The 27,665-nt window shown below is 43.2% G+C and overlaps 1 protein-coding gene across 2 annotated transcripts in view; it reads right to left on the bottom strand.

Annotated features, from left to right (window-relative positions):
* Positions 1-1,466: 1,466 nt before the first annotated feature.
* Positions 1,467-27,665, bottom strand: part of LOC311135663 (syntaxin-1A-like) — a gene marked incomplete at both ends in the record, with an annotated part of 34,802 nt that continues 8,603 nt past the window's right edge. Inside the window, 9 exons of one of the 2 annotated variants that reach the window (XM_084169685.1) lie at positions 1,467-2,489; positions 3,276-3,386; positions 3,674-3,811; positions 3,997-4,070; positions 12,442-12,550; positions 12,709-12,782; positions 16,383-16,457; positions 18,858-18,957; positions 22,604-22,681. In XM_084169685.1, the coding sequence (XP_084025811.1) occupies positions 2,475-2,489; positions 3,276-3,386; positions 3,674-3,811; positions 3,997-4,070; positions 12,442-12,550; positions 12,709-12,782; positions 16,383-16,457; positions 18,858-18,957; positions 22,604-22,681 (774 nt within the window). The remainder of the gene's footprint in view (positions 2,490-3,275; positions 3,387-3,673; positions 3,812-3,996; positions 4,071-12,441; positions 12,551-12,708; positions 12,783-16,382; positions 16,458-18,857; positions 18,958-22,603; positions 22,682-27,665) is intronic. The other variant, XM_084169686.1, reaches the window with a different exon arrangement.

The following is a 27,665-nucleotide window of genomic DNA, read 5'->3' on the forward strand; positions in this document are numbered from 1 at the left end:
CTAGTGAATGACCTGCAGAGAGCTGGGACCAAAGTAACAAAGCCTACCATCAGTAACACATTACGCCGCCAGGGACTCAAATCCTGCAGTGCCAGACGTGTCCCCCTGCTTAAGCCAGTACATGTCCAGGCCCGTCTGAAGTTTGCTAGAGTGCATTTGGATGATCCAGAAGAGGATTGGGAGAATGTCATATGGTCAGATGGTAAAAACTCAACTCGTCGTGTTTGGAGGACAAAGAATGCTGAGTTGCATCCAAAGATCACCATACCTACTGTGAAGCATGGGGGTGGAAACATCATGCTTTGGGGCTGTTTTTTTGCAAAGGGACCAGGACGACTGATCCGTGTAAAGGAAAGAATGAATGGGGCCATGTATCGTGAGATTTTGAGTGAAAACCTCCTTCCATCAGCAAGGGCATTGAAGATGAAATGTGGCTGGGTCTTTCAGCATGACAATGATCCCAAACACACCGCCCGGGCAACGAAGGAGTGGCTTCGTAAGAAGCATTTCAAGGTCCTGGAGTGGCCTAGCCAGTCTCCAGATCTCAACCCCATAGAAAATCTTTGGAGGGAGTTGAAAGTCCGTGTTGCCCAGCGACAGCCCCAAAACATCACTGCTCTAGAGGAGATCTGCATGGAGGAATGGGCCAAAATACCAGCAACAGTGTGTGAAAACCTTGTGAAGACTTACAGAAAACGTTTGACCTGTGTCATTGCCAACAAAGGGTATATAACAAAGTATTGAGAAACTTTTGTTATTGACCAAATACTTATTTTCCACCATAATTTGCTAATAAATTCATTAAAAATCCTACAATGTGATTTTCTGAATTTTTTTTCCTCATTTTGTCTGTCATAGTTGACGTGTACCTATGATGAAAATTACAGGCCTCTCTCATCTTTTTAAGTGGGAGAACTTGCACAATTGGTGGCTGACTAAATACTTTTTTTCCCCACTGTATATAATGCGCTACACTCAATACACTATGAAATCCAGCCTACTTCCTGGATCATGTCCCATACTGTTTTTGAATGGGATTCAAGATTATATCATCAAATTCATGAAAACTTGGTTATGACGATGTCATTACAAAGGGACCAATCAGAGAGCAGGATTTTGATGATTGTCATTACGAAGGGACCAATCAGAAAGCAGGGTTATAACGATGTAATTAGGAAGGGCCCAATCAGAAAGGAGGGTTATGACAATGTCATTATGAAGGGACCAATCAGAGAGCAGTTATGATGATGTCATCATGAAGGGACCAATCTGAGAACAGGGTTATGATGATGTTATCATGAAGGGACCAATCAGAGGGTAGGGTTATGACGATTTTGCAACCATTAATACTTCAAGACAAGCAAGCACACACATTTTCTTTAGGAAATGTCATTTTCTGGTTATAGATAAATAGCTAGATCGTTCAGAATTATTGGTCAGACAAATCAATCAGAAAATGCTGACTTCACTCATCAAAAGAGGTCATTTATTTGGACAAACAAAAAATAAAGAGTTATTTTCAATTGGAATGTAAGAGTTACAGTACTGTTGTCAAAATCACAAATGTCCCGCTCCCGGTTACAATCGACCCCAAATACATTGAAAATGTCATTGTAAAACATTCAACATCCAACAATCAATAAGACGTTTAGAACCACATATTATTTACAAGAGACACTCATGCATAACGGATACACCTGCCCTGTACCCTGTGTATCTTTTATTTGTGTGTGTGCATGTGTGTCTATGTGTGTAATGTGTCTTCTATGCTAAACTCCCACCAACACTGGAGGCAATAACAATACCAAGCACCACACAACATATAATAATCATTATTTTCTTCTGCATGACCATTATTGCATTATATCAATAGAAATAAAACAAGGATTCCAGGCAGCATGAAAGAGTAGAGGGGGAAATGGCGTTACCAAAATGTTATTGTCAGAACTACTACTAACCATATTGCCAACAACACAGTTATGTGCAACAGGTAAAACAAACATGGGCATGCTTACATAGAACATAGCATTTCACAGCTTTAGGCAAACAGATGCATTTTTAAAGTATGTTAATGTATTGGAATAGGGTTTTATTCTCTAAATGTGAGCTTTGTATTAGAGTCATTCTTTAATTGCCTGTTTAAATTGCAACTTCTCTCAACCTTGAGTGGTGGCAATATTGTACAGCCTGTCATTCAGGGAGGAGTCTGATTAAGTTTACCCTGCATAGACGCTGGTCTTACGTCAGTTTCACATTTTCCCTCTGATAGCAATGGTCAGGAGTTAGAGAGACTAAGATGATCCTAGATCTGTGACTAATGGTAAGTTCTACAGTGTGTGTAGAAGAGACAGTTGAATAATAGATGTAGCCCAGCAGATAGCGGTAGGCTTGGGGAGATGCATGCTGTTCTGTCACAGCAGCAGTGTTGAGGGTAGATGGTCTCATTGAAGTCCATGTGTCTATGTCACATAAGGTCATGCATGATTTGCCTGGGTTAAAAAGGGGTTGAGGGTAGTGGAGGGTAAATGCAAGTAAACAGTTTGGCAACCTTTATTTGTGACTGTTTAATTGACCCACCTATAACACTAGATGCACATTTATTTACTACTGGAGATGAAATTAATAGTCACTTTTTCCACAGAGGTCTCCAGAGATCAATTGATGTCAATACGTGACATATGCGCTTTGAAAGTGTGTTTGTGGGTCCAATGATTAGTCTGGTTAGGAGCTGGGAGAGGACGGTGTGACCAATATGAAGGGACAGGTACTGTTCCCCATTGCACAGACAACAACTGTACAAGCATCACTTCTGTGTGAGCAGGGTCCAATCCCATCCTGCACTGTGTCTGTTCAGACACAAGGGGGTGTACTATACATCTAAAATGTAATTTACATTGACAGATTTTTCACCTAGTCGGCTCGAGATTAGAACCAGCGACCTTTTGGTTACTGGCACAACGCAATGTATGCTATATGTGTGACAATCTTCTCATTGAACCACTGAAGGGAGAGAGAGAGAGACTCCTATGGGCCTGAGTCAATTATATGTCACTGAATCTTTTACTTTGGGAAAGACATGCACAACTGACCAAGCCACCTCACGTCAACTAACCTCACATCAACATCATGCCATGTCACGTCAACGTCACAATAACGTCATGCCACGTCATGCAATGTCACATCAACGTCATGCAACGGCACATCAACATCATACCATGTCACATATAACGACAACACTTGCATCAGGTCACATTGAGAGTTAGTATTTGACTTACCCTCCTGGCTTTACTCTGGTACTTTACTGCCTTCTTGGTGTCAGACACGGCCCTCTCTACATAGTCCACTGAGTGCTCCACATTGTACTCTATGCGGTCTATCATCTCCCCCTGAGAGAGAGAGAGAGAGAGAGAGAGAGAGAGAGAGAGAGAGAGAGAGAGAGAGAGAGAGAGAGAGAGAGAGATAGAGATAGAGATAGAGATAGAGATAGAGATAGAGATAGAGATAGAGATAGAGATAGAGATAGAGATAGAGATAGAGATAGAGAGAGAGAGAGAAGGTGAACGGAGGAGCAGGGAAGAGAAAGAGAGGGATTTCATTGTTGTGGGTTTTCTAATTGGTATGTGTGTAGTCTTCATTGTTGTGTGTTGGCCAGTCAGTGTGTATAGACTCCTACCTGGCTCTCCACCAGCATGGCCATGTCCATGAACATGTCGTGAAGTTCTCTGATGCTGTTCTCCAGCTTGATGATCTCAGTGTGTCTCGTCTCAATCTCATTCATGGCCTGCTGGGTGATGTTGGAGTCCATGATGATCTAAGAGAGACACAGTGACACAGTTCATGTGTCATCACACACTCATACCCACACACAAGTTCCCCCCCTTGTAGGTGTGGCATACTCAGTTGGTATGCTACACCTCGCCAACAAAGAAAGCTTGTCTTCTAGATGATTGTACTGTGTATGATTATATCAGACACTTGCATGTTGTGGTCCCTCACCCCTGATGTGAAGATGGCAGGGTTGTCACTCTCCAGCATGCTCTCCAGTTCCTCATTAGTTGTGTTCCTACCAGCTACAATGACAAAGACAATCCATGGAGTTGGTCTCCAAATACCAACCTGTAACCAACAGCAATTGAGTATATACAGCACAATAGAAGACTATACATTTTGAAACAGCAATAAATCTCATAACGTGATCCAACTGGTAATGGCTAACTATAACTGATAAAGACAGACCAAATGTCATTGTGACAGGCTAAATTAGTATCCTCAGGGATGCTCTGTGTGTGTGCAATCACAAGTATACTGTATGTCTTTGTATATGTCTATGTGTGTACTATATATCCAAGAACACGTGTGTGTGTACTTGTCCTTGTGTGTGTGTGTGTGTGTGTGTGAGAGTGAGTGAGTGTACCGACGCATCACTCATCACGATGGCAGAGAGCGGGCGCCCATAACCCCATTCAGGCAATTAGTCTGGGAGGACGAGGCGCAAAGAGAAAGAGAGCGAGAGAAAGAAAGAGAGAGAAAGAGAGATAGGAGAGAGAAAGAAAGAGAGAGGCATCAGCGTAGGATTAATCACACACTAGTCTCTCATCTGCCTGTCTGCCTGCTTCTATCTCTGCCTAACCCAGCCCCTGATGGGAGACACATTCAGTCTGTTTTAAAAGGCAGTATTTCACAGATTTCCTGTTTGAAAAAGCTAAGATGGGGCTGAAAAGAAGGATAATAGTTTCTATGAACCAACTGGGTGTAATGAGTTTATGGTGCCTCCTATTACACCCATAATAATGCATTATAACATTTGCTATAAGCATTCATAAAAGCATATATGAATTCATAATCGCATACAATATATTCTAGGGTGTCCACCCACTCTGCCCAGAGTGCTTTGGTGATGACGTTTCACTTCCTTAGGTTATAAAATACATTTTACCAAGACAAATTTGATTATTTATGTTCTGAATCATTCAGTGGGGTCTTTTTCTAACATACACTACATGGCTAAAAGTATGTGGACACCTGCTCGTCGAACATCTCATTCCAAAATCATGGGCATTAATATGGAGTTGGTCCCCCCTTTGCTGCTATAACAGCCTCCACTCTTCTGGGAAGGCTTTCCACTGTTGGAACATTGCTGCGGGGACTTGCTTCCATTCAGCCACAAGAGCATTAGTGAGGTCGGGCACTGATGTTGGGCGATTAGGACTGGCTCGCAGTCGGCGTTCCAATTCATCACAAAGGTGTTCGATGGGTTTGAGGTCAGGGCTCTGTGCAGGCCAGTCAAGTTCTTCCACATCAATTTCGACAAACCATTTCTGTACGGACCTCGCTTTGTGCACGGGGGCATTGTCATGCTGAAACAGGAAAGAGCCTTCCCCAAACTGTTGCCACAAAGTTGGAAGCACAGAATCGTCTAGAATGTCATTGTATGCTGTAGCGTTAAAATTTCCCTTAACTGGAACTAAGGGGCCTAGACCGAACCATGAAAAACAGCCCCAGACCATTATTCCTCCTCCACCAAACTTTACAGTCGGCACTATGCATTCGGGCAGGTAGCGTTCTCCTTGCATCCGCCAAACCCAGATTAGTCCGTCGGACTGCCAGATGGTGAAGCTCCAGAGTCCAATGGCGGTAAACTTTACACCACTCCAGCCGACGCTTGGCATTGCGCATGGTAATCTGAGGCTTGTGTGCGGCTGCTCGGCCATGGAAAAGCATTTCATGAAGCTCTCGACTAACAGTTCCTGTGCTGATGTTGCTTCCAGAGGCAGTTTGGAACTCAGTAGTGAGTGTTGCAACCGAGGACAGACGATTTTTACGTGCTACACGCTTCAGCACTCTGCATTTCCGTTCTGTGAGCTTGTGTCGCCTACCACTTCGCGGCTGAGCCGTTGTTGCTCCTAGACTTTTCCACTACAGCACTTACAGTTGACAGGAGCAGCTCTAGCAGGGCAGAAATGTGACAAACTGACTTGTTGGAAAGGTGGCATCCTATGACGATGCCACGTTGAAAGTCACTGAGCTCTTCAGTACGGGCCATTCTACTGCCAATGCTTGTCTATGGAGATTGCATGGCTGTGTGCTCGATTTTAGACACCTGTCAGCAACGAGTGTGGCTGAAATAGCCGAATCCACTACTTTGAAGGGGTGTCCACAAACTTTTGGTTATGTAGTGTATCATTAAGCAATAAAGCACAAGGGGGTGTGGTATATGGCCAATATACCACGGCTAAGGGCTGTTCTTAAGCACAATGCAACGCAGAGGGCCTGGATACAGCCCTTAGCCGTGGTATATTGGCCATACATCACAAACCCACGAGGAGCCTTATTGTTACTATAAACTGGTTACCAACGTAAGAGCAGTAAAAATAAATGTTTTGTCATACCCGTGGTATACGGTCTGCAATACCACGGCTTTCAGCCAATCAGCATTCAGGGCTCGACCCATCCAGTTTCTAATTAACATTAAGCTTGTCAGGTAGCATAAATTCTCGCACATCATCCAGCCTAGCTGACGCAATGTTATTTTCCTGATTTTTTAACACATTTTTTTCTCTGGCCTCCACTGATTTAGTCGCCCTAATTTTGACCATCCTACAAGGGTAAAAACTCCAATAAAGTTTGAACGGATTATGATAGAAACATGAGGTTTGGACCATTGGTTTTCTTAGAGGATTATGTACACAATTAACATATTTACCCATTGGTCAAAAGATGCGTTTTTGATTGGACACCCTATATATTCCTTACAGAATAGAATACAACTTTATTGTTCATTGGTTAAAACTGATATTGGTCTTCTGCCTTTCCCAATACCCCCAGATACACACACACACACGTTGAGAGGCACAGGGTCAGCAGCGGTGCAGTGCCCCTGGATGGAGAGTAATTCTGTGCAGCTAAGTGCCTTGCTCAAGGGCAACAACTGGAGATGGTTCTAGGGATCAGAGACCAGCAGCCTTCTAGCTGCCAGTTCAGTTGCATTCCCATTTTTGTGTTGTCCGGCCCGGGGCTTGAACTGGTCCACCTCTCTAATCTCTAGGCTACTGCCGCCCAAATGACTTACACAGACCATATTTGATTAATACAGTATGGGCTTTTTTGTTTCACTCACTAAATGTGTCTTAGTGATTGAATTCATCCAAACAACAATCCATAGAAACCTATGTTGTAGAGTTCCATCATGGTTGTATTACAGACAGATTGTTAACACTATCACTATTTGAAATAAAGCATGCACACGCAACATTGCTTCCCTGTCTTTCCACAGCTTTCCAATGAAAAGTGCCTGCTAGCAACAAGCAGAGATGTGTTGGGGCTATCTTGTGACACCAGTTGGCAATAGGAGGGCCTAATCCACTATTCCATCCAGGGGGAAATTGATATTTCAAGTCTGTAACCTTAGTGACCGACCCTGTGAGGCTTTAGCATGGCAGCTTGTGACAAAAAGGCCACAACATGTGATGGCCACACACATGCGTACAAAGACACATACACACACACACTTACACACATATAGACATAACACCCTAAAAAAAGACCTCTGCCTCCCTCCAAGTGTCCTTCTGTCCTCCCACTTCTGAATCCATCCAACCTCAGCCACTGCCATACCCAATAACCTCAGCCACTGCCATACCCAATAACCTCAGCCACTGCCATACCCAATAACCTCAGCCACTGCCATACCCAATAACCTCAGCCACTGCCATACCCAATAACCTCAGCCACTGCCATACCCAATAACCTCAGCCACTGCCATACCCAATAACCTCAGCCACTGCCATACCCAATAACCTCAGCCACTGCCATACCCAATAACCTCAGCCACTGCCATACCCAATAACCTCAGCCACTGCCATACCCAATAACCTCAGCCACTGCCATACCCAATAACCTCAGCCACTGCCATACCCAATAACCTCAGCCACTGCCATACCCAATAACCTCAGCCACTGCCATACCCAATAACCTCAGCCACTGCCATACCCAATAACCTCAGCCACTGCCATACCCAATAACCTCAGCCACTGCCATACCCAATAACCTCAGCCACTGCCATACCCAATAACCTCAGCCACTGCCATACCCAATAACCTCAGCCACTGCCATACCCAATAACCTCAGCCACTGCCATACCCAATAACCTCAGCCACTGCCATACCCAATAACAGTCCCTCTCTCTTTCCTCTCCCTATTTGGGCTCAGGGCTGTGTGCGGCACTCCTTCAAGAGAAGCTGAATAACTCTCACGTCTCACATTTGTCAATTTATAAACCTTGGTTGGTTAGAGGTAGCAGGTAGTGACAGTATTATATATTTTTCAACATATTAATCTGCATGTCATAACCTCTTGGTACAGCTAAATTAATGAGTATGCCCTTTCACTAATTGCCATTGGGAGGAGTGAGTGTCATGAGTGACTCATTCGTGATTGGCAAGGACAAAAGTAACATCTGGCGTGGCAACCCAGCGCCCAATCAGGACACGTGTGTATATGTGTGTGTGTGCGTATGTAAACACACATACAGTGGGGAAAAAAAGTATTTAGTCAGCCACCAATTGTGCAAGTTCTCCCACTTAAAAAGATGAGAGAGACCTGTAATTTTCATCATAGGTACACGTCAACTATGACAGACAAAATGAGGAAAAAAAATCCAGAAAATCACATTGTACGATTTTTAATGAATTTATTTGCAAATTATGGTGGAAAATAAGTATTTGGTCAATAACAAAAGTTTCTCAATACTTTGTTATATACCCTTTGTTGGCAATGACACAGGTCAAACGTTTTCTGTAAGTCCTCACAAGGTTTTCACACACTGTTGCTGGTATTTTGGCCCATTCCTCCATGCAGATCTCCTCTAGAGCAGTGATGTTTTGGGGCTGTCGCTGGGCAACACAGACTTTCAACTCCCTCCAAAGATTTTCTATGGGGTTGAGATCTGGAGACTGGCTAGGCCACTCCAGGACCTTGAAATGCTTCTTACGAAGCCACTCCTTCGTTGCCCGGGCGGTGTGTTTGGGATCATTGTCATGCTGAAAGACCCAGCCATGTTTCATCTTCAATGCCCTTGCTGATGGAAGGAGGTTTTCACTCAAAATCTCACGATACATGGCCCCATTCATTCTTTCCTTTACACGGATCAGTCGTCCTGGTCCCTTTGCAGAAAAACAGCCCCAAAGCATGATGTTTCCACCCCCATGCTTCACAGTAGGTATGGTGTTCTTTGGATGCAACTCAGCATTCTTTGTCCTCCAAACACGACGAGTTGAGTTTTTACCAAAAAGTTCTATTTTGGTTTCATCTGACCATATGACATTCTCCTAATCCTCTTCTGGATCATCCAAATGCACTCTAGCAAACTTCAGACGGGCCTGGACATGTACTGGCTTAAGCAGGGGGACATGTCTTGCACTGCAGGATTTGAGTCCCTGGCGGCGTAGTGTGTTACTGATGGTAGGCTTTGTTACTTTGGTCCCAGCTCTCTGCAGGTCATTCACTAGGTCCCCCCGTGTGGTTCTGGGATTTTTGCTCACCGTTCTTGTGATCATTTTGACCCCACGGGGTGAGATCTTGCGTGGAGCCCCAGATCGAGGGAGATTATCAGTGGTCTTGTATGTCTTCCATTTCCTAATAATTGCTCCCACAGTTGATTTCTTCAAACCAAGCTGCTTACCTATTGCAGATTCAGTCTTCCCAGCCTGGTGCAGGTCTACAATTTTGTTTCTGGTGTCCTTTGACTGCTCTTTGGTCTTGGCCATAGTGGAGTTTGGATTGTGACTGTTTGAGGTTGTGGACAGGTGTCTTTTATACTGATAACAAGTTCAAACAGGTGCCATTAATACAGGTAACGAGTGGAGGACAGAGGAGCCTCTTAAAGAAGAAGTTACAGGTCTGTGAGAGCCAGAAATCTACAGGTCTGTGAGAGCCAGAAATCTTGCTTGTTTGTAGGTGACCAAATACTTATTTTCCACCATAATTTGCAAATAAATTCATTAAAAATCCTACAATGTGATTTTCTGGATTTTTTTCTCTCAGTTTGTCTGTCATAGTTGACGTGTACCTATGATGAAAATTACAGGCGTCTCTCATCTTTTTAAGTGGGAGAACTTGCACAATTGGTGGCTGACTAAATACTTTTTTCCCCCACTGTAGGTGTACATGTGTTAATGAGTGTGTGCACACACTTCCACTATGGATCTGTTCACCCCTCTATTCCCAGGTGAGCCCTAAGGCTAACCCTTGTTCCACCCCCTCATTCTCTCTCCACTCTGCGGGGACCCAGGGCTATCAACACCACCTCCTCATCTCATCCCCTAGCCTAGTCAGCCTCCCACTCACAGGTAAATGGCAGATTCCCACACTGCCCCACATTACACTGGAGAGCAGACAATGTGGTAGTGACGATGCGAATAGAGCAAAGGTCAATTTGCGAGTATCAACAATGTGTATAACACTGTAGCCTATGTATAAACACTCTATGGCTGTACAACAATCTATGGCTTGGCATGATGTCTTCCGGTTGTTGATAACGCTCCTTAAAAGTATTTAATTATTATTTGACTAGGACGTTTCTCTAAATGTTTGGAAAGAGACCTGTGAGATGTGTAGGCCTACAATGCTTTATGACTGGGTATAACACTCTATAGCTATGTATAATGCTTTATGGCTGTGTATGACTGTGCAGTGTGTGTGTGTGTATGTGTGGAGGTTCAGCTGCAGGACTTCTGTTGTGTGTGCTGCTCCGCCTGGTTCAATATTGACTCAGCGCTGCTAGCACTTCCTGGCTGCAACACACCTGCAGCTCACCTGGGACACACACACACACAAACACACACATCTTGTGGAAGGCTGGGGATTTAGACAGGGTAGTCACAGAAGCTGTCACACATGCCTGTTTAATCAACCTCAAGTTTTGAGGGGGAGTCCCTTTGATACCTATCTACATATTCCTTGTTTGAGATGGTCAATTAAACTGAATTAAAATGATGTCATATTTTTTCCAGGAGCAGGCTTGAAACACAGGCTAGCAATTGCATGACTTCTTGAGACAAATGAACAAACACATTTTGACAGTTGGATTCATATGAAGTTGTAAATGTCAATACACATTCATGTACAGTGTCAAAAAGCATAAGCCATTACACCATGATGCTAATGTAAGAGTTTTAGGTGTAGGACCAAGGCCCAAGAAAAAGAGAGAAGAATCATCTAACCACAAGAGGCTATTTTGGTATCCCCACACTTCTCCAATAGTGAAGCTTGTTGGAGAACCCAAGAGGAGCTTGTCTCTACATCTCTAATCATTTCAGAGTCAATCTTTCCCCATTCTGCCTCACGTCATTTGCTTCCAGCCTGAGTGACTTCAATGTTTATATTATATTCTGCTCAATAAACCCCTATGGGTGTTATCTCCTCACTACCGTCATCTGGAGCTGAAATTACAGTGCAACACACACACCTCCAGAGAAAACCGGAAAACTGTTTCAATGATCGCTTCAAGGTTTATTAAACGCAGTCTAAACTGCATGAGTGAGAGGATAAATTAATTTTTAAAAGGATATTAAAATAGAAGATTGGAATGACATTGTCGGCCTCCTCACCTTGTTTACTGCTATTCCCATGATGCCTTTTTAAATTAACCAGATCAATATCTCGAGCATTGGCTTGATTTCTCAGTTACACACACACACACACACACACACACACACACACACACTCCTTCCAGAAACAACAAGGTTCTAACAGATTAAACAATTTAAAGAGCGTCTTAAAACATGAGGCGATTCTCAAAGCCCTCATTACATATGCAAAACACACCAGTGGAGGCTGCTGAGGGGAGGACGGCTCAAAATAATGGCTGAAACAGAGCAAATGGGATGGCATCAAACCATGTGTTTGATGTATTTGATACCATTCTACTGATTCCAATCCAGTCATTGCCACGAGCCCGTCCTCCCCAATTAAGGTGCCACCAACCTCCTGTCAAACACACACACATTTGCAAAACACACACACATGCGTGTCACCAATGGGTTGTCCTGATCAAAGTTGACTACACAGCCCTAAAGTTTACATGATCCACCTGCCTTCCATTACTCATGAAACGCGTCCTTGAATTATGCAAGTGAACAGATGCATTCAACATAAATATATGCTAATAAATTAGCATACACACCTACACCTCAAACAAACATTAGGAATCCCAGCCAATATTAAGAATGCATAAAATAAATGCTTTGGGGAAACAGTGTTAAAAATAGACAAACAAAATTGGGAACGGGGAAATAAAACCAAAACAAAATCAACCCATTCGTGCGGTGTGTAACTATGTACTCTGTAAAGCTATCATGCCCAACATGCACAATACCGTATCACAATTCCTGATAAGCGAATATCAGGAACACACACACACACACACACACAGAGCATACTCACTAATCTCCAGTTGTCTTTGGATGCGGCCCTTGCAGCGTTCCCGGTAGTCCGACTGCGTGGCATTATACTCTGACATCACCTCCACAAACTTCCGAGACAACGTGGAATGCTGGTAGGGAATGATGCAGGATGTTACACTGTCCATCAAGAGTTTTCCACCATTCACTAGACTAGAGTTACACATACAGTACAGCAGGGATGACAACTCCAATCCTGAAAACGACAGACTCAGATTTGAAAGTCCCTGCTATATATAGCATAACCCACCTGTGTCTTACGTATCCTCAGATCTGCAGACGACCTGCTTAAAGCCTCCTCATGCTCTATGGACTGTTCAATGCCTGTAGGGAACAGAGAGCGAGAAGAAGAATTAATCTACCATTACCAGTACCATTTATTCAGATTGTCTAATTAATGAAGAACCTGGGCCTCGTTTCTCAGAGCGTTAATATCATCGTTAGAACCTTCTTACGATGTATCTTTAGTAGACAAGGTGTTTCGCAGAGACTTCGTTAGTAACGTGGCTCTTAAAAACCTTTGCACATTTACGAGTCCCGTAGAGCAGCCAAAATGCAATGTTACGTCTTAATTTGACCCCTTTCGTCGCAGGAGTATAATAATCTTGCAGCAGGATGATTTGAATGTCTGAATAAATATGTTGAATCGCCGCCAAGGCGCAGCTGGAAGCAGTGTTTGTATATACAATGCAGTACCGTACCCACATTGTACTTTATGTAGGCTACATCGTGTCTCTTGTGAATTCTTATGTGGATTATAATACATTTACATATTTGTAGGGGGTAGACGTATTTTTCTTTAGGGAAAATCAGTTGTTTTAGATCAATTGTTTTATTATATGTTGAAGGCAAGCAATAGGCAGAATCAATACCTGTGTGGTCCAGGAGTTACAGCCACTGACCCTGGCACACATATGCCAGAGTCGGCATGGGTTCGAATCCGGCCCACTGCCCTTTGACTCATGGATGAACGTCAAAGATTATGGATATACTGACAAGATACGTCTCACGCCCTAATAATGGGAGTCGTTGTCCACAAAGCGGCATGACGGGCTGTCTAGCTCCTGCCTATCGTTTCTTTGGATTGGTGGATACATCTCATTATTGTAATCTTTTTTTGAATATTCGATGAGGGTTGTTGACGTCAACCGTCTGTATTCAAAGGAGGGAGATGCTATGCTACTAGCTTCATGCCATGAATATGCACAGCCATCTCGACACAACTAAAATATAAAGTGTTTTTTCTCAAAGTTGCCGGGATGCCACGTCCTACTTATATCAGTACACTCGTAACAACTTAAGCATCACGAAACGTATACTTGATCAAATAAACCTCACATAGCAATTTAGCCATTCCTTTTTTTTGTTGACCAAATTCGACACTCATTGACCTCCATACAAAAACTCCTTGCTTGGTGGGCAAAACAACGAAAACACGCCACTTGCTGGAGGGAGACAGATTTTCCACCGAGTTGGGCCTTAATTCCGCGTGGTTACAAGGTTAAAACAGAAACAATTTAAAGGTTAAGAGTTTAGGCATTAGTTCAGAGTGGTTAAGGTTAGGGCTATGGTTTGGGGAGGCTTAAAACAAAAGAATTAAAAACGACACGCCTATGTATCATCAGTATTCATAGTATTCTTAGTGCATGCTAGAGCATTGTGAATATGAACTGCCGTTGTGCACTGGTCTGAGCAGTGTGCTCCGAGCCTCGTAAGTTCGCGCCCAGTGCTGGGCGAAATAGTGACCAGCCTTTGCCTACATTAGGCCCACAAGTTCATTGCGTTTATTTCAATGTTTTCAAGAAGTAAAACGAATAGTCTGATAATTTACACATCAAAGAAAATTGTCTGAGCTCAACAAAATCGTCTTTGGATAGGCTCAAATACATAAACATCTTGACAGCTTTAAGAAATACAATATTAAAGCCACACAATACAGGCTTTCAATCCACACCAAAGACCAGAACTATACTGAACAAAAATATAAATGCAACATGCAACAATTTCAACGATTTTACTGAGTTACAGTTCATATAAGGAAATCAGTCAATTGAAATAAATTCATTAGGCCCTAATATATCGATTTCACATGACTGGGCAGGGGCGCAGCCATGGGAGGGCATAGGCCCACCCACTTAGGAGCCAGCACCACCCACTGGGGAGCCAGGCCCAGCCAATCATATTCGTTTTTTCCCCACAAAAGGGCTTTATTATAGAGAAATACTCCTCAGTTTCATCATGTGTCCGGGTGGCTGGTCTCAGACGATCCCGCAGGTGAAGAAGCCGGATGTGGAGGTCCTGGGCTGGCGTGGTTACACGTGGTTTGAGGTTGTGAGGCCAGTTGGACGTACTGCCAAATTCTCTAAAACGACGTTGGAGGTAGAGAAATTAACATACAATTCTCTGGCAACAGCTCTGGTGGACATTCCTGCAGTCAGCATGCCAATTGCATGCTCCCTCAAAACATGAGACATCTGTGGCATTGTGTTGTGTGACAAAACTGCACATTTTAGACTGGCCTGTTATTATCCCCAGCACAAGGTGCACCTGTGTAATGGTCATGCTGTTTAATCAGCTTCTTGATATGCCACACCTGTCAGATGGACGGATTATCTTGGCAAAGGGGAAATGCTCGCTAACAGGGATGAAAACAAATGCGGGCACAAAATGTGAGAGAAATACGCTTTTTGTGCGTATGGAACATTTCTGGGACCTTTTATTTCAGCTCAAGAAACATGGGACCAACACTTTGCATGTTGCATTTATATTTTTGTTCAGTATACCGTATATTGACAAATTATACATAGCCTAACTATAAAACGTGGACGAGCATCCTCACTGGAAGAAAGTTTATCGTTCTACAGTAGGCCTACATCTGTCAATCAACTGATGGCCCAAATCAGCTCATCAACTCAACCAGGGAAACAAACAGTAGTTTGTTTTCCCACCTTTCATTATGTAACAATGGATAGGCTAACGGGTGGTCAGATCGGGGTAAAAAAATAAGGGGTTAAATACATGTTTCCTGATCTTTCTCTTCCGGACACTTCAGAACAAACTTCCTTTATATTTTTTGGGGGGACTATCTGTTATTCCATGCGTTTGTATGGGCTAATAGCAGTAAGGCCAAAAAGTATTTTTCATCAATATTTATATTTATAGTTGTCTTAAAATTCTAAATCAAATGGCAAAATGATCCTTGGTATGACCTTCTTAAAACAATTCCATATAGCTAAGTAGAAATCCCACCCCCACCCCTCACCCACCCGGCTTAGACAGGGCTTGGACTCTTATGGGTTAAAAGATACATAGGCTACATGGTCCTATATAGGCTATTTCAATCATATTATCAATTATATTATATTTTGCGAACAGGCTACTGTCTGTAATTTTTCCCTGAATGTGTTTCATGATGTGTGACTAAAATGTACATGTGCTCAATCTGTGATTTGGTGCATTATTATTGGGTAAGCATAATAAGCCGCCTCAATAGCCTATTTACAGCCCTATGTGGTAATACAGTAACTCTCTAGGAGCGGATCCACTGTCAGCATTGTGGAATAATTATAATATTAAGGTAAGATTTGAATGGAGAAAGCTGATCCGAGGGCAGCGCTGCTTTTCTTTCGATCTTATCAGTATCGACACATGGTCTAACGACGCACTTAGCGAATTAACGTTCTCTCTACATGCTTGTTTGGGTAACACTTTAAAAGTTGGCTCGTAAATAACGATGCATCTGGTACAATCATCATAATGCAAAAGTTACATTACAACTGGGAAACAAGGCCCTGGATTAGTTTTTTAAGATAATCTGGCCAAAGCTTGTGTCACAGTAAAGGTAGAATGTTCAGGTAATCACATGATTTAGCATCGAGAGGGGAGTGAAAGACAGAGACCAATGGTTGTGTGTTTGCGACATACTTTTTAACTTGGAGCGCACTTTGTTTGCAAACTTCTTTATGTCTGTCATCAGCTGCTCCAGCTCTGCCTTAGTTTCTGTTGATAGAAAGTTTAAAAAAACACATTTGAATGTGAGTTTGTTTCTGATTCTTCCAGCAAAGAAGAAAATAACATCAAAAGACCCCCAGCCATATCACCAGATGCTGAAAAGCTTTAATCCTACTGAAACATCTTCCCGAGAGGGGTAAAAGATTCCTAAATAAATCAAAAGAATACATCAAATGGAAGATCAGGGATGCTTTGGTGGTGATGACCTAGTTCCTGTCCCACATCAGCCAGCTCCCAGCATCAGTCATCTTCTCAGTGGGCTGCACAGACCACACCACCCACACAGAGATATGGTCATTTCACCCTACTTCTAAGCCCCACATACGGTTTTGGGCTAGGTCTCAACAGTCAAAACAAGTGGGTAAGACAGCCAGTCTCTGTTATGGTATGTGTGAGGAACATTAACCCTAACCCTGGCTCTTCTCGCTAATCATGCATCAGAATGCAGCAGCAGTGTTGTTCCAGCCCCAGCACTGACAACTCATTTCTGCCTGCTGTGACCCTGACAACGAGGGTAGGCTGAGTGTGTGACAAAACACGGAGGTCAAGTTCATCTGTTGCAGATGATGACGAGCTTGTGTGTGTCACTGTCGGCAGCACATTAATGGGGGCAAAGGTCTTCTCTAACCTGCATTAATGATGCAGGGTTCTTCTTCTACTTTGACAGGGACCTCGGAGCACATAGACGTGTTAAGGCTTAGATACATCCAATGACATGATGAGACAATAGGTTGGAAGAAATCGCGCCTAAATCGTCATTTCATCAAATAACAGGTCCCATGCTTCTCTCTAGGTGTAGCGCTAGGGTAGTAACTGCCCTATCGATCAGGGCAGGGGTGTCAAACTCATTTTGCCCCACGGGCCACACTTAAAATTGGTTGCATTTCCTCTCTGTGAAAATTAGAAAAACATAGTCCGCTATCCATCACTTTTGGAATTTTCGATGCTCCCTGACTGTCTAGAATTCTTTTTGATTACTGTTAGCAAGCTGGTCAGGTGAAGAAACTATAAATGTAGGTCCATTATCATTTCTACAGTTTCGATTAGTTTTTATTGAGATTGTTTCCCCTCAAAAAAATAATGTTATATATTTATTTTACTCCACTTCTCCTCTAATGACAGCAAAACAGATCAACAAATTAAAGCATTTCTCTCTGTACTTCAGTGAAATGTCATGAGTGTCACTGTGAATTCAACACACAGACACTTCCCTACGCTATGCTAGCTAAAGTGCTTTGGTAATTACACCAATATTAATCTAATAAGACTTAATGGGAGATGGAACATTGCATCGCTCTCCAAATGCAACCCAAGGGAAAATTGCCCCACGGGAGTAGTCTATAATTCGAATATATTCATATATTTCACATGACTTGTCTGTATCTGTCGATGAATATAAATCAGATGCAAATGGAGGGTTTCTTTTTCCATCAGCGTCTTAAGCCATGTGGTTCTTCTCAAGCCTTAAATGAACCTCTCTGCAAGGCCAGACCTGTCTGGCCAATCAGAATGCATTGGAGATGAGTGCTTATTAGAGAAATCTCTTAATTAATTGGCCATGTTGAATAGTTTTTGATTGATAAAAAATAGGAGCATTTTTGGGGTGCCAAATGCAGCCAAGCATGACTACATGTATTATTGTATACAATGCAATTAAATTACTATATTATCACTTCCAAATAAAACAGAAGGATATTTAAACACTAATTAAAATGAAGATGTGGCACACTGACTCACTAACTTGCATACTGAAAGTAAGTGTGGTGTGAATTCAAACCCCCTCTTGGGGTCATGGCCTGTATTGTTCAGTGAACGAGGATGAGATGAGGGTCACACACGTCTCTCCAGGGAGTGAGTGACCTTCCACATCAACAACACCAAAGTCCTCATGCCAGGGCTGGGGTCAATGCATTTGAACTCCATTCAGTCCATTCACATAATGGGCTTTTCTCCACTTCAATTCAACAAGTAAATTCTTAAATTCCTGAACTTGTTTGAAGAGTTGAACAACCATTGTTTCAGAGTCTCCTCTCCTTTTCACACACTACCTGTGCTGCTATCACTGATAAGAAAACAGTAGGGGTGTGAGAAGAATACATTGCGGGTTGAGAGTAACATTGGGCTTGCTATTGTAGCATGTGGGCTCAACAGATATTAACTCTTGATTTATAACTAGGCTGTAATGAAAGAGTGAGGTTCAGAGGTGACATGCACTACCGATGACTGTGTTTGTGAGTATGTGTGTGTGTAGGAGGCAGATAGAGGTGATACCATTTCACAAACATCTCTCCCAACTCATTTCATGACCTACCACCTACCCTTTCCCTCTCCCTTGTTCTATCGCTCATCCTTTCATCCAGGGAGGAAGAGTAGAGAAGAGAGCCTTACTTTCGTCAGGATTGGGGGCGGCCAAGATGGCGCTGTGTTGTCTCTTCACCTCCTCCACCTTCTCTGAGAGCTCCTCGATGAAGCCTCGGATCTCCTCCACCTGGTACAACAGAGAGGGAGACATTATACAACAAGCCCACTTGAGGAGGCCATCCACAAGCAGACCAGGTAATGATGTAGAACCCAGAAAGAAGCCCATTAAAAAAAACATAACATCTATACTTAATATGATTTCTGTTTGTACAAATGTGTTATATCATCACTCAGATTTGGGGAGACAAAAAATCTGTTAGCATGTTAGAGGCCAATTGCCTAATCAAAACAGGCAAGCAAACATAGAGCTATTCACTTGATGTAGGCCATGCAGTCTCTTCTGTGTAGATATGCTGCTTAGTATACAGCGAAGCCCTTAGCCCAATATAACAGTCATAAATACGTCAAACAGTATTGGGCCCATTCCATTCCAACTCCCCTTCTATCTATCAGCCCTATCACAGCACACCACACTTTGTTATAGGCTCAGTGATGTCATCAGCGTGCAGTGTGTCTATAGGGAGCTGGTCTAAATATCACTCCTGGAGGAGAGAGACAGAGATGTTGGTTACGTCAATGTTTATATTCCACCACTACAGACGCTGCACAGTGCCTGGTAGCTAGGGAGATTCTCAGCTGAGTATGGTGCTACTCTACAGCTCAGCAGGGTGTAGTATTTAAGTGTGCTGTTCGAGAGCTCAGACACTGCATGTGGGCAGCCTGATGGGAAAACGGCTGTTAAAGTAGAGGGAGACAATGCCAGGAAGACTTCAATGAGTCATAGAGAGAGACGAGTGCGAGAGCAGAGGGGATTTAAGTTATTATACCATCACAGTCTCTGTGGAATAAGGTGTATTTAGAGCTAAATTCAATTTATTTATTTATTTATCCACCTTTATTTGATCAGGTAAGTTGATTAAGAATGCATTGTCTTGGGAATATAGGAAGTGTTGCATCATAGGAGAGGTGAGGGGGAGGTTTGAATAAGCCAGTCGGAGGGTAAGGGATCGGATGATAAATAAATGAAATCAGCAGGTTCAGTACAGTACTGCATGTACCATGCTAATGTCAAACACAGATAGCTCATCTCTATGGTCGGTCCTTAGATAGCACCATAGAGGCATACACTACCGTTCAAAAGTTTGGGGTCTTTTATTGTCCATTAAAATAACATCAAATTGATCAGAAATACAGTGTAGACATTGTTAATGTTGTAAATGGCTATTGTAGCTGGAAACGGCAGATTTTTAATGGAATATCTACATAGACGTACAGAGGCCCATTATCAGCAACCATCAATCAGTCCTGTGTTCCAATGGCACGTTGTGTTTGCTAATCCAAGTTTATCATTTTAAAAGGCAAATTGATCACTAGAAAACCCTTTTGCAATTATGTTAGCACAGCTGAAAACTGTTGTGCTGATTAAAGAAGCAATAAAACTGGCCATCTTGGGAATAGTTGAGTATCTGGAGCATCAGCAATTGTGGGTTCGATTACAGGCTCAAAATGTCCAGAAACAAAGAACTTTCTTCTGAAACTCATCAGTCTATTCTTGTGCTGAGAAATGAAGGCTATTCCATGCGAGAAATTGCCAAGAAACTGAAGATCTCGTACAACGCTGTGTACTACTCCCTTCACAGAACAGCGCAAACTGGCTCTAACCAGAATAGAAAGAGGAGTGGGAGGCCCCGGTGCACAACTGAGCAAGAGGACAAATACATTAGAGTGTCTAGTTTGAGAAACAAGTGCCTCACAGTTCCTCAACTGGCAGCTTCATTAAATAGTACCCGCAAAACACCAGTCTCAACGTCAACAGTGAAGACGCGACTACGGGATGCTGACCTTCTAGGCAGAGTTGCAAAGAAAAAGCCATATCTCAGACTGCCCATCTTAATCTTTTCTTTGCAACTCTGCCTAGGTCAGCATCCTGTTGACGTTGAAACTGGTGTTTTGCGGGTACTATTTAATGTGATTTTCTTTCGAAAACAAGGACATTTCTAAGTGACCCCAAACTTTTGAACGGTAGTGTATGTTTGATGGCTTAATTTTGATGTGTATCTAGACACGGCATGGGCTCTTTGATGACTGATCCCTTACTGTGGGAGAGGGCAGCTCGCGGAAGACGTGTCTGAAGTAATGACGCAGGGGCTTGAACATCTGTAATTGGGAGCGCAAGACATTGCCTACAGTGAGATCTATTGACTTCAGAGCTCAAAAGCTGAGCACGAACAGGGCAACCCCGCTGCTTCACGCATATCAAGGGCCTGTTCTATTATGGAAGTAGCTAGTGTTAGAAACTGGATCAACTCCAGATGAATTGCAGTAGACATCCTCAACTCAGAGTCAGCACCACTTACTGAACTAGGGCTGCACGATATGGGCAAAAAAAATCGAATAGCGATTTCTTTACCAAATATTGTTATTTGAAGCGCGATATAGATCAAAACACTTGAGTGAAGTGTTGGAATCATAGAAATATAATGACTTACAGTGTATATTAAGACGCAAACTGGAAAGCAGCATCATTCTTGTTTGGAACAATCGGTTGACTGCATATGACCCAACAGAACAGCATGCAAATTTATATTGAATCTAACAGTGAGGAGGAGGAACTGCGCTGCTTGAGTGACAGGGGGCGTGGCTTGGTGTGTGTGGGAAGCAGCCACAAGAGGAGAAAACTATAAAAACGGATGTTACACGGCTGAGATGTGTTTCAAAATATTGCATGCGATATGGATCTCTTGCGATATGGATATTGCACATGTAAATTCTGCGATTTCGATGTGAATTTGATTAATTGTGCTGCCCTAGGCTGAACTTTCCGTGGCCTTCTCCTGTCCACGGAAACCAATGCTAAAGGAGCTAGCCTATATTTGTGTAAATGCTGCTGGTGGGTTTTGTTTTCTGGCCCAAATATGGTCCACATCTAGAAGATAACCACTTACCTTTTGGCCCAGTTACCACATGAAATTATGGTCCACAAGTAGGCCAGGTCTGGTTGCCATACATTAACCAGATGTTCGCTGTGAAAAAGCTAGACCTGCCCATAAGCAAAGTGCCAACTCTCCCCTAGTGCGCATATCCCACATTCGTACCAAATCTGGACCATATGACAAGTTTCTGTGCCAGCACTAAGCCATATATGTTGCACCAACAAACCAGATCTGGCCAACAGTCGGCTGCTGTCTGTGTTAGGATTAAAACTGTGTAAAAGAGTAAGATGCAAATGGTGGGATAGGAAGGCAAGCCAAACGTTGCTTCAGCACATTGTTATTTAACCTCAAATACAGGTTTCTTGTTTGCAACTTTAGATGACGCTAATGGGACCTCTTAGCTAAATTACAAGTATTTCAGCAGAGATATAAAAGGCACTTTGTTAAACATTTACATTATAGTCATTTAGTAGACGCTCTTATCCGGAGCGACTTACAGTTAGTGAGTGCATACATGTTTTTCCCCCAACTGGTCCCCCGTGGGAATCGAACCCACAACCCTGGCGTTGCAAGCGCCATGCTCTACCAACTGAGCTACACGGGACTACAATGTTTTGAATAATTTAATGGACCTCAGAATTTAGTTGTCCTGTGCAGTGCCTGTGTATAGAGTTTGTGTACATCTCAGTGGTGTACATACACAGAGCACCCGTCGCTCACATAGCACACACACACACACACACACACACACACACACACACACACACATCTGGGGCTTACCTGTACAAAGAACTCATCCATAAATCGATCTTTTTCCATGTTGACTGCCACATCATCTTCTTCCTCAGTCTCCTTCCCCTAAAGGTAAATAGACATGGCAATATTAACAGAGCAGAAATTAATACATTTTCAAATGTGGATATAAAAAAATGCATCTAAAAAGCATCGAAGACCATCTGCAAAGAACCTGAAAACCGAATAAAACATTTACTGGCAATTTCCACATTTGACATGCCTAGTGCAACCCTACCAGCTAATATAATGTCAACAACAAAGCAAAATAATTATTCACAGCCAGAGAAAAATTCACCTGTGATGACACAGGATATGATTGATCCTCAAAAAGAAGGCGAAATCAGGGAAGGAAAGCTCTCTCCAGGGGAATCGTGAAGGAAGTGCTATCGTTATCACAGAGGCCTTGGCAGCTGGGGGTAGATGCAATGAATCCTAAAAAGCATTAATGTTTAATTCCTCTACCAGAGGGGGTCCTTGGAGAGGTTCAGGATGTGGGCACAGGGTCAGGGTTCACCTCCCCTGTATGCTGTCTCTGTCACATCTCCTACATTTACAGTTTATTCATCTTATCTAGAGCGACATACAGTTAGTGCATTCATCTTAAAGATGCAATATGTAACTTTTTGGGCTACCTGACAAACTTCACATAGAAATGTGAGTTATTGATCGGTCATTCTAATTGAAAAGTGGTAGATCTGTTCTAGGGGCGGCAGGTAGCCTGGCGGCTAGGAGCTTTGGGCCAGTCACTGAAAGGTAGCTGGATCGAATCCCCAAGGTAAACATCTGTCGTTCTGCCCCTGAGCAGGGCAGTTAACCCACTGTTCCCCGGGCGCCGATGACGTGGATGTCGATTAAGGCAGCCCCCCGCACCTCTCTGATTCAGAGGGGTTGGGTTAAATGCGGAAGACACATTTCTGTTGAATGCATTCAGTTGTACAACTGACTAGGTATCCCCCTTTTTTGTTGTTTTTGTGCTTAAGTTCAGATTTTTCGTCTTTTACTTTGGGTTTTGTACACCAGCTTCAAACAGCTGAAAGTACAATATTTTTGGTTATGGAAAATATATTTCACAGCGGTTTAGATGGTACAATGATTCTCTACACTATACTTGCTTGTTTTGTCACATAAACTGAAATTAGGCTAACTATTATAATGTTTGGGCTGAGCGATTTCTGCATAGTGCATCTCTAAGATAGCTAGGTGGGACAACCACATATCTCAGTTATAGTAAGTACATTTTTCCTCAATAAAGTAGCTATCAGCAAAGTCAGTGCTAGTAAGGAGGGAAAAAGTCAAGTGTGAGTGTTAGTTCACGAAAGGATGTGGGATTACTTAAGATACTCTTTGAAGAGGTAGGGTTTCAGACATTTTTGGAAAATGGGCAAGGACTCCGCTGTCCTAGCCTCAGGGGGTGGCAGAACGGAGTACTCAGGTTGGGGTGTAGGGTTTGAACATAGCCTGAAGGTAGGGAGGGGCAGTTCCCCTTGCAGCTCCGTAGGCAAGCACCATGGTCTTGCGGTGGATGCGACCTTCAACTGGAAGCCAGTGGAGTGTTCGGAGGAGCAGGGTGACATGCGAGAACTCGGGAAGGTTAGGGTTAGTTGCATGAGAAGTTGCAGGGGTTTGATGGCACAAGCAGGGAGCCCTGCCAACAGCGAGTTGCAGTAGTCCAGACGGGAGATGACAAGTGCCTGGATTAGGACCTGCGCCGAATCCTGTGTGAGGTAAGGTCGTACTCTACGGATGTTGTAGAGCATGAACCTGCATGAACTATGAGAGAGCCTGAACCATCTTTGCGGAGAACAACAGGGTGTTGTCCAGGGTCACGACAAGGTTCTTTGCACTCTGGGAAGGGGACACTGTGGAGTTGTCAACCGTGGTGGAGAGGTCATGGAGCGGGCAGGCCTTTCCCGGGAGGAAGAGCAGCCCCGTCTTGTTGAGGTTGAGCTTGAGGTGGTGGGCCGACATCCAAGTTGAGATGTCTGCCAGGCACGCAGAGATGCGTTTCGCCACCTGGGTGACAGAAGGTGGGGAAGGAGAAAAGTAGTTGAGCGTCTTCCGCATAGCAATGATAGGAGAGAACATGTGAGGATATGACGGAGCTGAGTGACTTGGTGTATAGAGAGAAGAGGAGAGGGCCTAGAACCGAGCCTTAGGGGACACCAGTAGTGAGAGCACGTGGTGCAGACACCAATCTTCTCCACGTCACCTGGTAAGAGCAGCCATCAGGAAATGAGCTTATCAAGCTGTCAAGCTCATTGAGGAACTCTCCAAGTGCACCTGGTGGGCGATAGATGACAACAATATTAAGCTTGAGTGGACAAGTGACAGTGACAGCATAGTGTTTGAATTAGTAGGACATATGGAAGATGTGCCCTCGGTTCATTATAAATTGCTCTATACAAGCTCAAATTAAGAAAGTGATGTTTAGATTTCCTATTATGTTTAGATTTCAATAGTACACTACACATACAGTGCATTCGGAAAGTATTCAGACCCCTTCCCTTTTTCTACATTTTGTTCCGTTACAGCCTTATTCTAAAATTGATTAAACAAATAAAAATCCTCATCAATCTACACACAATACCCCATAATTACTAAGCGAAAACAGTTTTTTAAAAAATTATGTTTGCAAATGTATTTAAAATAAAAAACAGAAATACCTTATTTACATAAGTATTCAGACCCTTTGCTATGAGACTCGAAATTGAGCTCAGGTGCATCCTGTTTCCATTGATCATCCTTGAGATGTTTCTACAACTTGATTGGAGTCCACCTGTGGTAAATTCAATACAGTGGCCTCCATCATTCTTAAATGGAAGAAGTTTGGAACCACCAAGACTCTTCCTAGACTCTTCCAAACTCAGTAAAAGGCACATGACAGCCCGCTTAGAGTTTGCCAAAAGGCACCTAAAGACTCTCAGACCATGAGAAACAAGATTCTCTGTTCTGATGAAACCAAGATTTAACTCTTTGGCCTGAATGCCAAGCATCACGTCTGGAGGAAACCTGGCACCATCCCTACGGTGAAGCATAGTGGTGGCAGCATCATGCTGTGGGTATATTTTTCAGCAGCTGGGACTGGGAGACTAGTCAGGATCGAGGGAAAGATGAACGGAGCAAAGTACAGAGAGATCCTTGATGAAAACCTGCTCCAGAGTGCTCAGGACCTCAGACTGGGGCGAAGGTTCACCTTCCAACAGGACAACGACCCTAAGCACACAGCCAAGACAATGCAGGAGTGGCTTCTGGACAAGTCTCTGAATGTCCTTGAGTGGCTCAGCCAGAGCCCGGACTTGAACCCGATCGAACATCTCTGAAGAGACCTGAAAATAGCTGTGCAGCGACGCTCCCCATCCAACCTGACAGAGCTTGAGAGGATCTGCAGAGAAGAATGGGAGAAACTCCCCAAATACAAGTGTGCTAAGCTTGTAGCGTCATACCCAAGAAGACTTGAGGCTGTAATCGCTGCCAAAGGTGCTTCAACAAAGTACTGAGTAAAGGGTCTGAATACTTATGTAAATGTGATATTTACGTTTTATATACATTTGAAAAAAAAAATAATGAACAACCTGTTTTTGCTTTGTCATTATGGGTATTGTGTGTTGATTGATGAGGAAAAAAACAAAAATCATCAATTTTAGAATAAGGCTGTAACGTAACAAAATGTGGAAAATGTCAAGGGGTCTGAATACTTTCCAAATGCACAGTATGACATGTTGCATACATACTCAGTCAGGCCCTTGTGATTGAAGACACACGGATCAATGACGATGTTGGTATACATGGGTGGGAAATGCTAATTTATCAACACAAGAGCCTTTGCTGCCTCAACAGCTTGAATCAGGCAATATATTTTTCTACCCATACAGATATCCACTGATCACCCATTCCCACTTACCTTTGGCCTCTATTGAGAAGTATTAGCCAGCCACAGAGTGAAATTAGCCTGCATGAATATCGCCTTAAAGCTAGCCTGGCATGCCAGGATTCGAGACGCCTGTAGTAGTATCAAGACATCAAGGCTAGTGAACAAGCAGGAAACCAGAGGAAGATAGATCCAATTATATCATTCCAAAGATATCCAGCAAATAGGATCTAAATATACTTGGGGCAAAATGCAATTTGCAGAAAAATGCTATTGATGCCATTGTAAACCATGCTTATCTAGAAGCATGTTGGATTTAGACTTTACTCATTACAGTAACAAACTAATAAGGCTAATGTAACTATTTGCATTTCATAATAAAATCTTCAAAATATAATCAAGGTCTGAGTACTAGTAAAGCACAGATGCGATTCTTTGTTCCACAATAAAAAAAATTATAGGACACTTGAGAGTTGACAACCAGAGAGGTGGAGGATGATGATGAACCTAATAGTCCCCATGGAAGTAGTGGGGGAGCGTTTTCACCGTCACACACTCATCCTGCTCCTACACATGGGCTGTGGGAGGGCACAGGAAGGGAGACAATGGTTCCCGGCTCCATGCTGCTACACCATAGTCATTACAGCCATCAGCCCACACTGACACCACATTATCTCCATTAGCCTACACATTCCACACCACAAAGAAATACACACAAACTTACACTCAAACACATGTCAGCACATGTACACACACACAAACATCCTCCTCTCACCCACACACCCACCCTCCTCTCACACAAGAGAGAGAAAGAAGGGGGACCACTCCAGACCCCCCTTCTCTGGTGAGGGAGGACATGCCTTCTCACGACCGCCGGTCTGCCGACTCACTCTTTAACTCCAGCTCCATCTGCACTAGCAGCACACTCATCATCACACTCATCAGAGAGAGAGAGAGTCGTCAATGCTGTCACTGGCAAGTGTTACATAATATGTCAAGTGGTCAAATGGAACCATCAATAACATTACTGAAGTGTCATAGCTGACTAAAAAGTAAAGATATTATCCAGACAACATGTAAGCATTATATACCAACCAAGTACTGGCCATGGGCAGTTTGGACAATCCCATTGCTTTATGCTGTGGCTGTTCTACAATCAATGAGAGGCCCTCGAGAAGT

The sequence above is a fragment of the Coregonus lavaretus genome (assembly GCF_964263955.1).
Source record: "Coregonus lavaretus genome assembly, chromosome: 10".
Lineage (NCBI taxonomy): Eukaryota > Metazoa > Chordata > Actinopteri > Salmoniformes > Salmonidae > Coregonus > Coregonus lavaretus.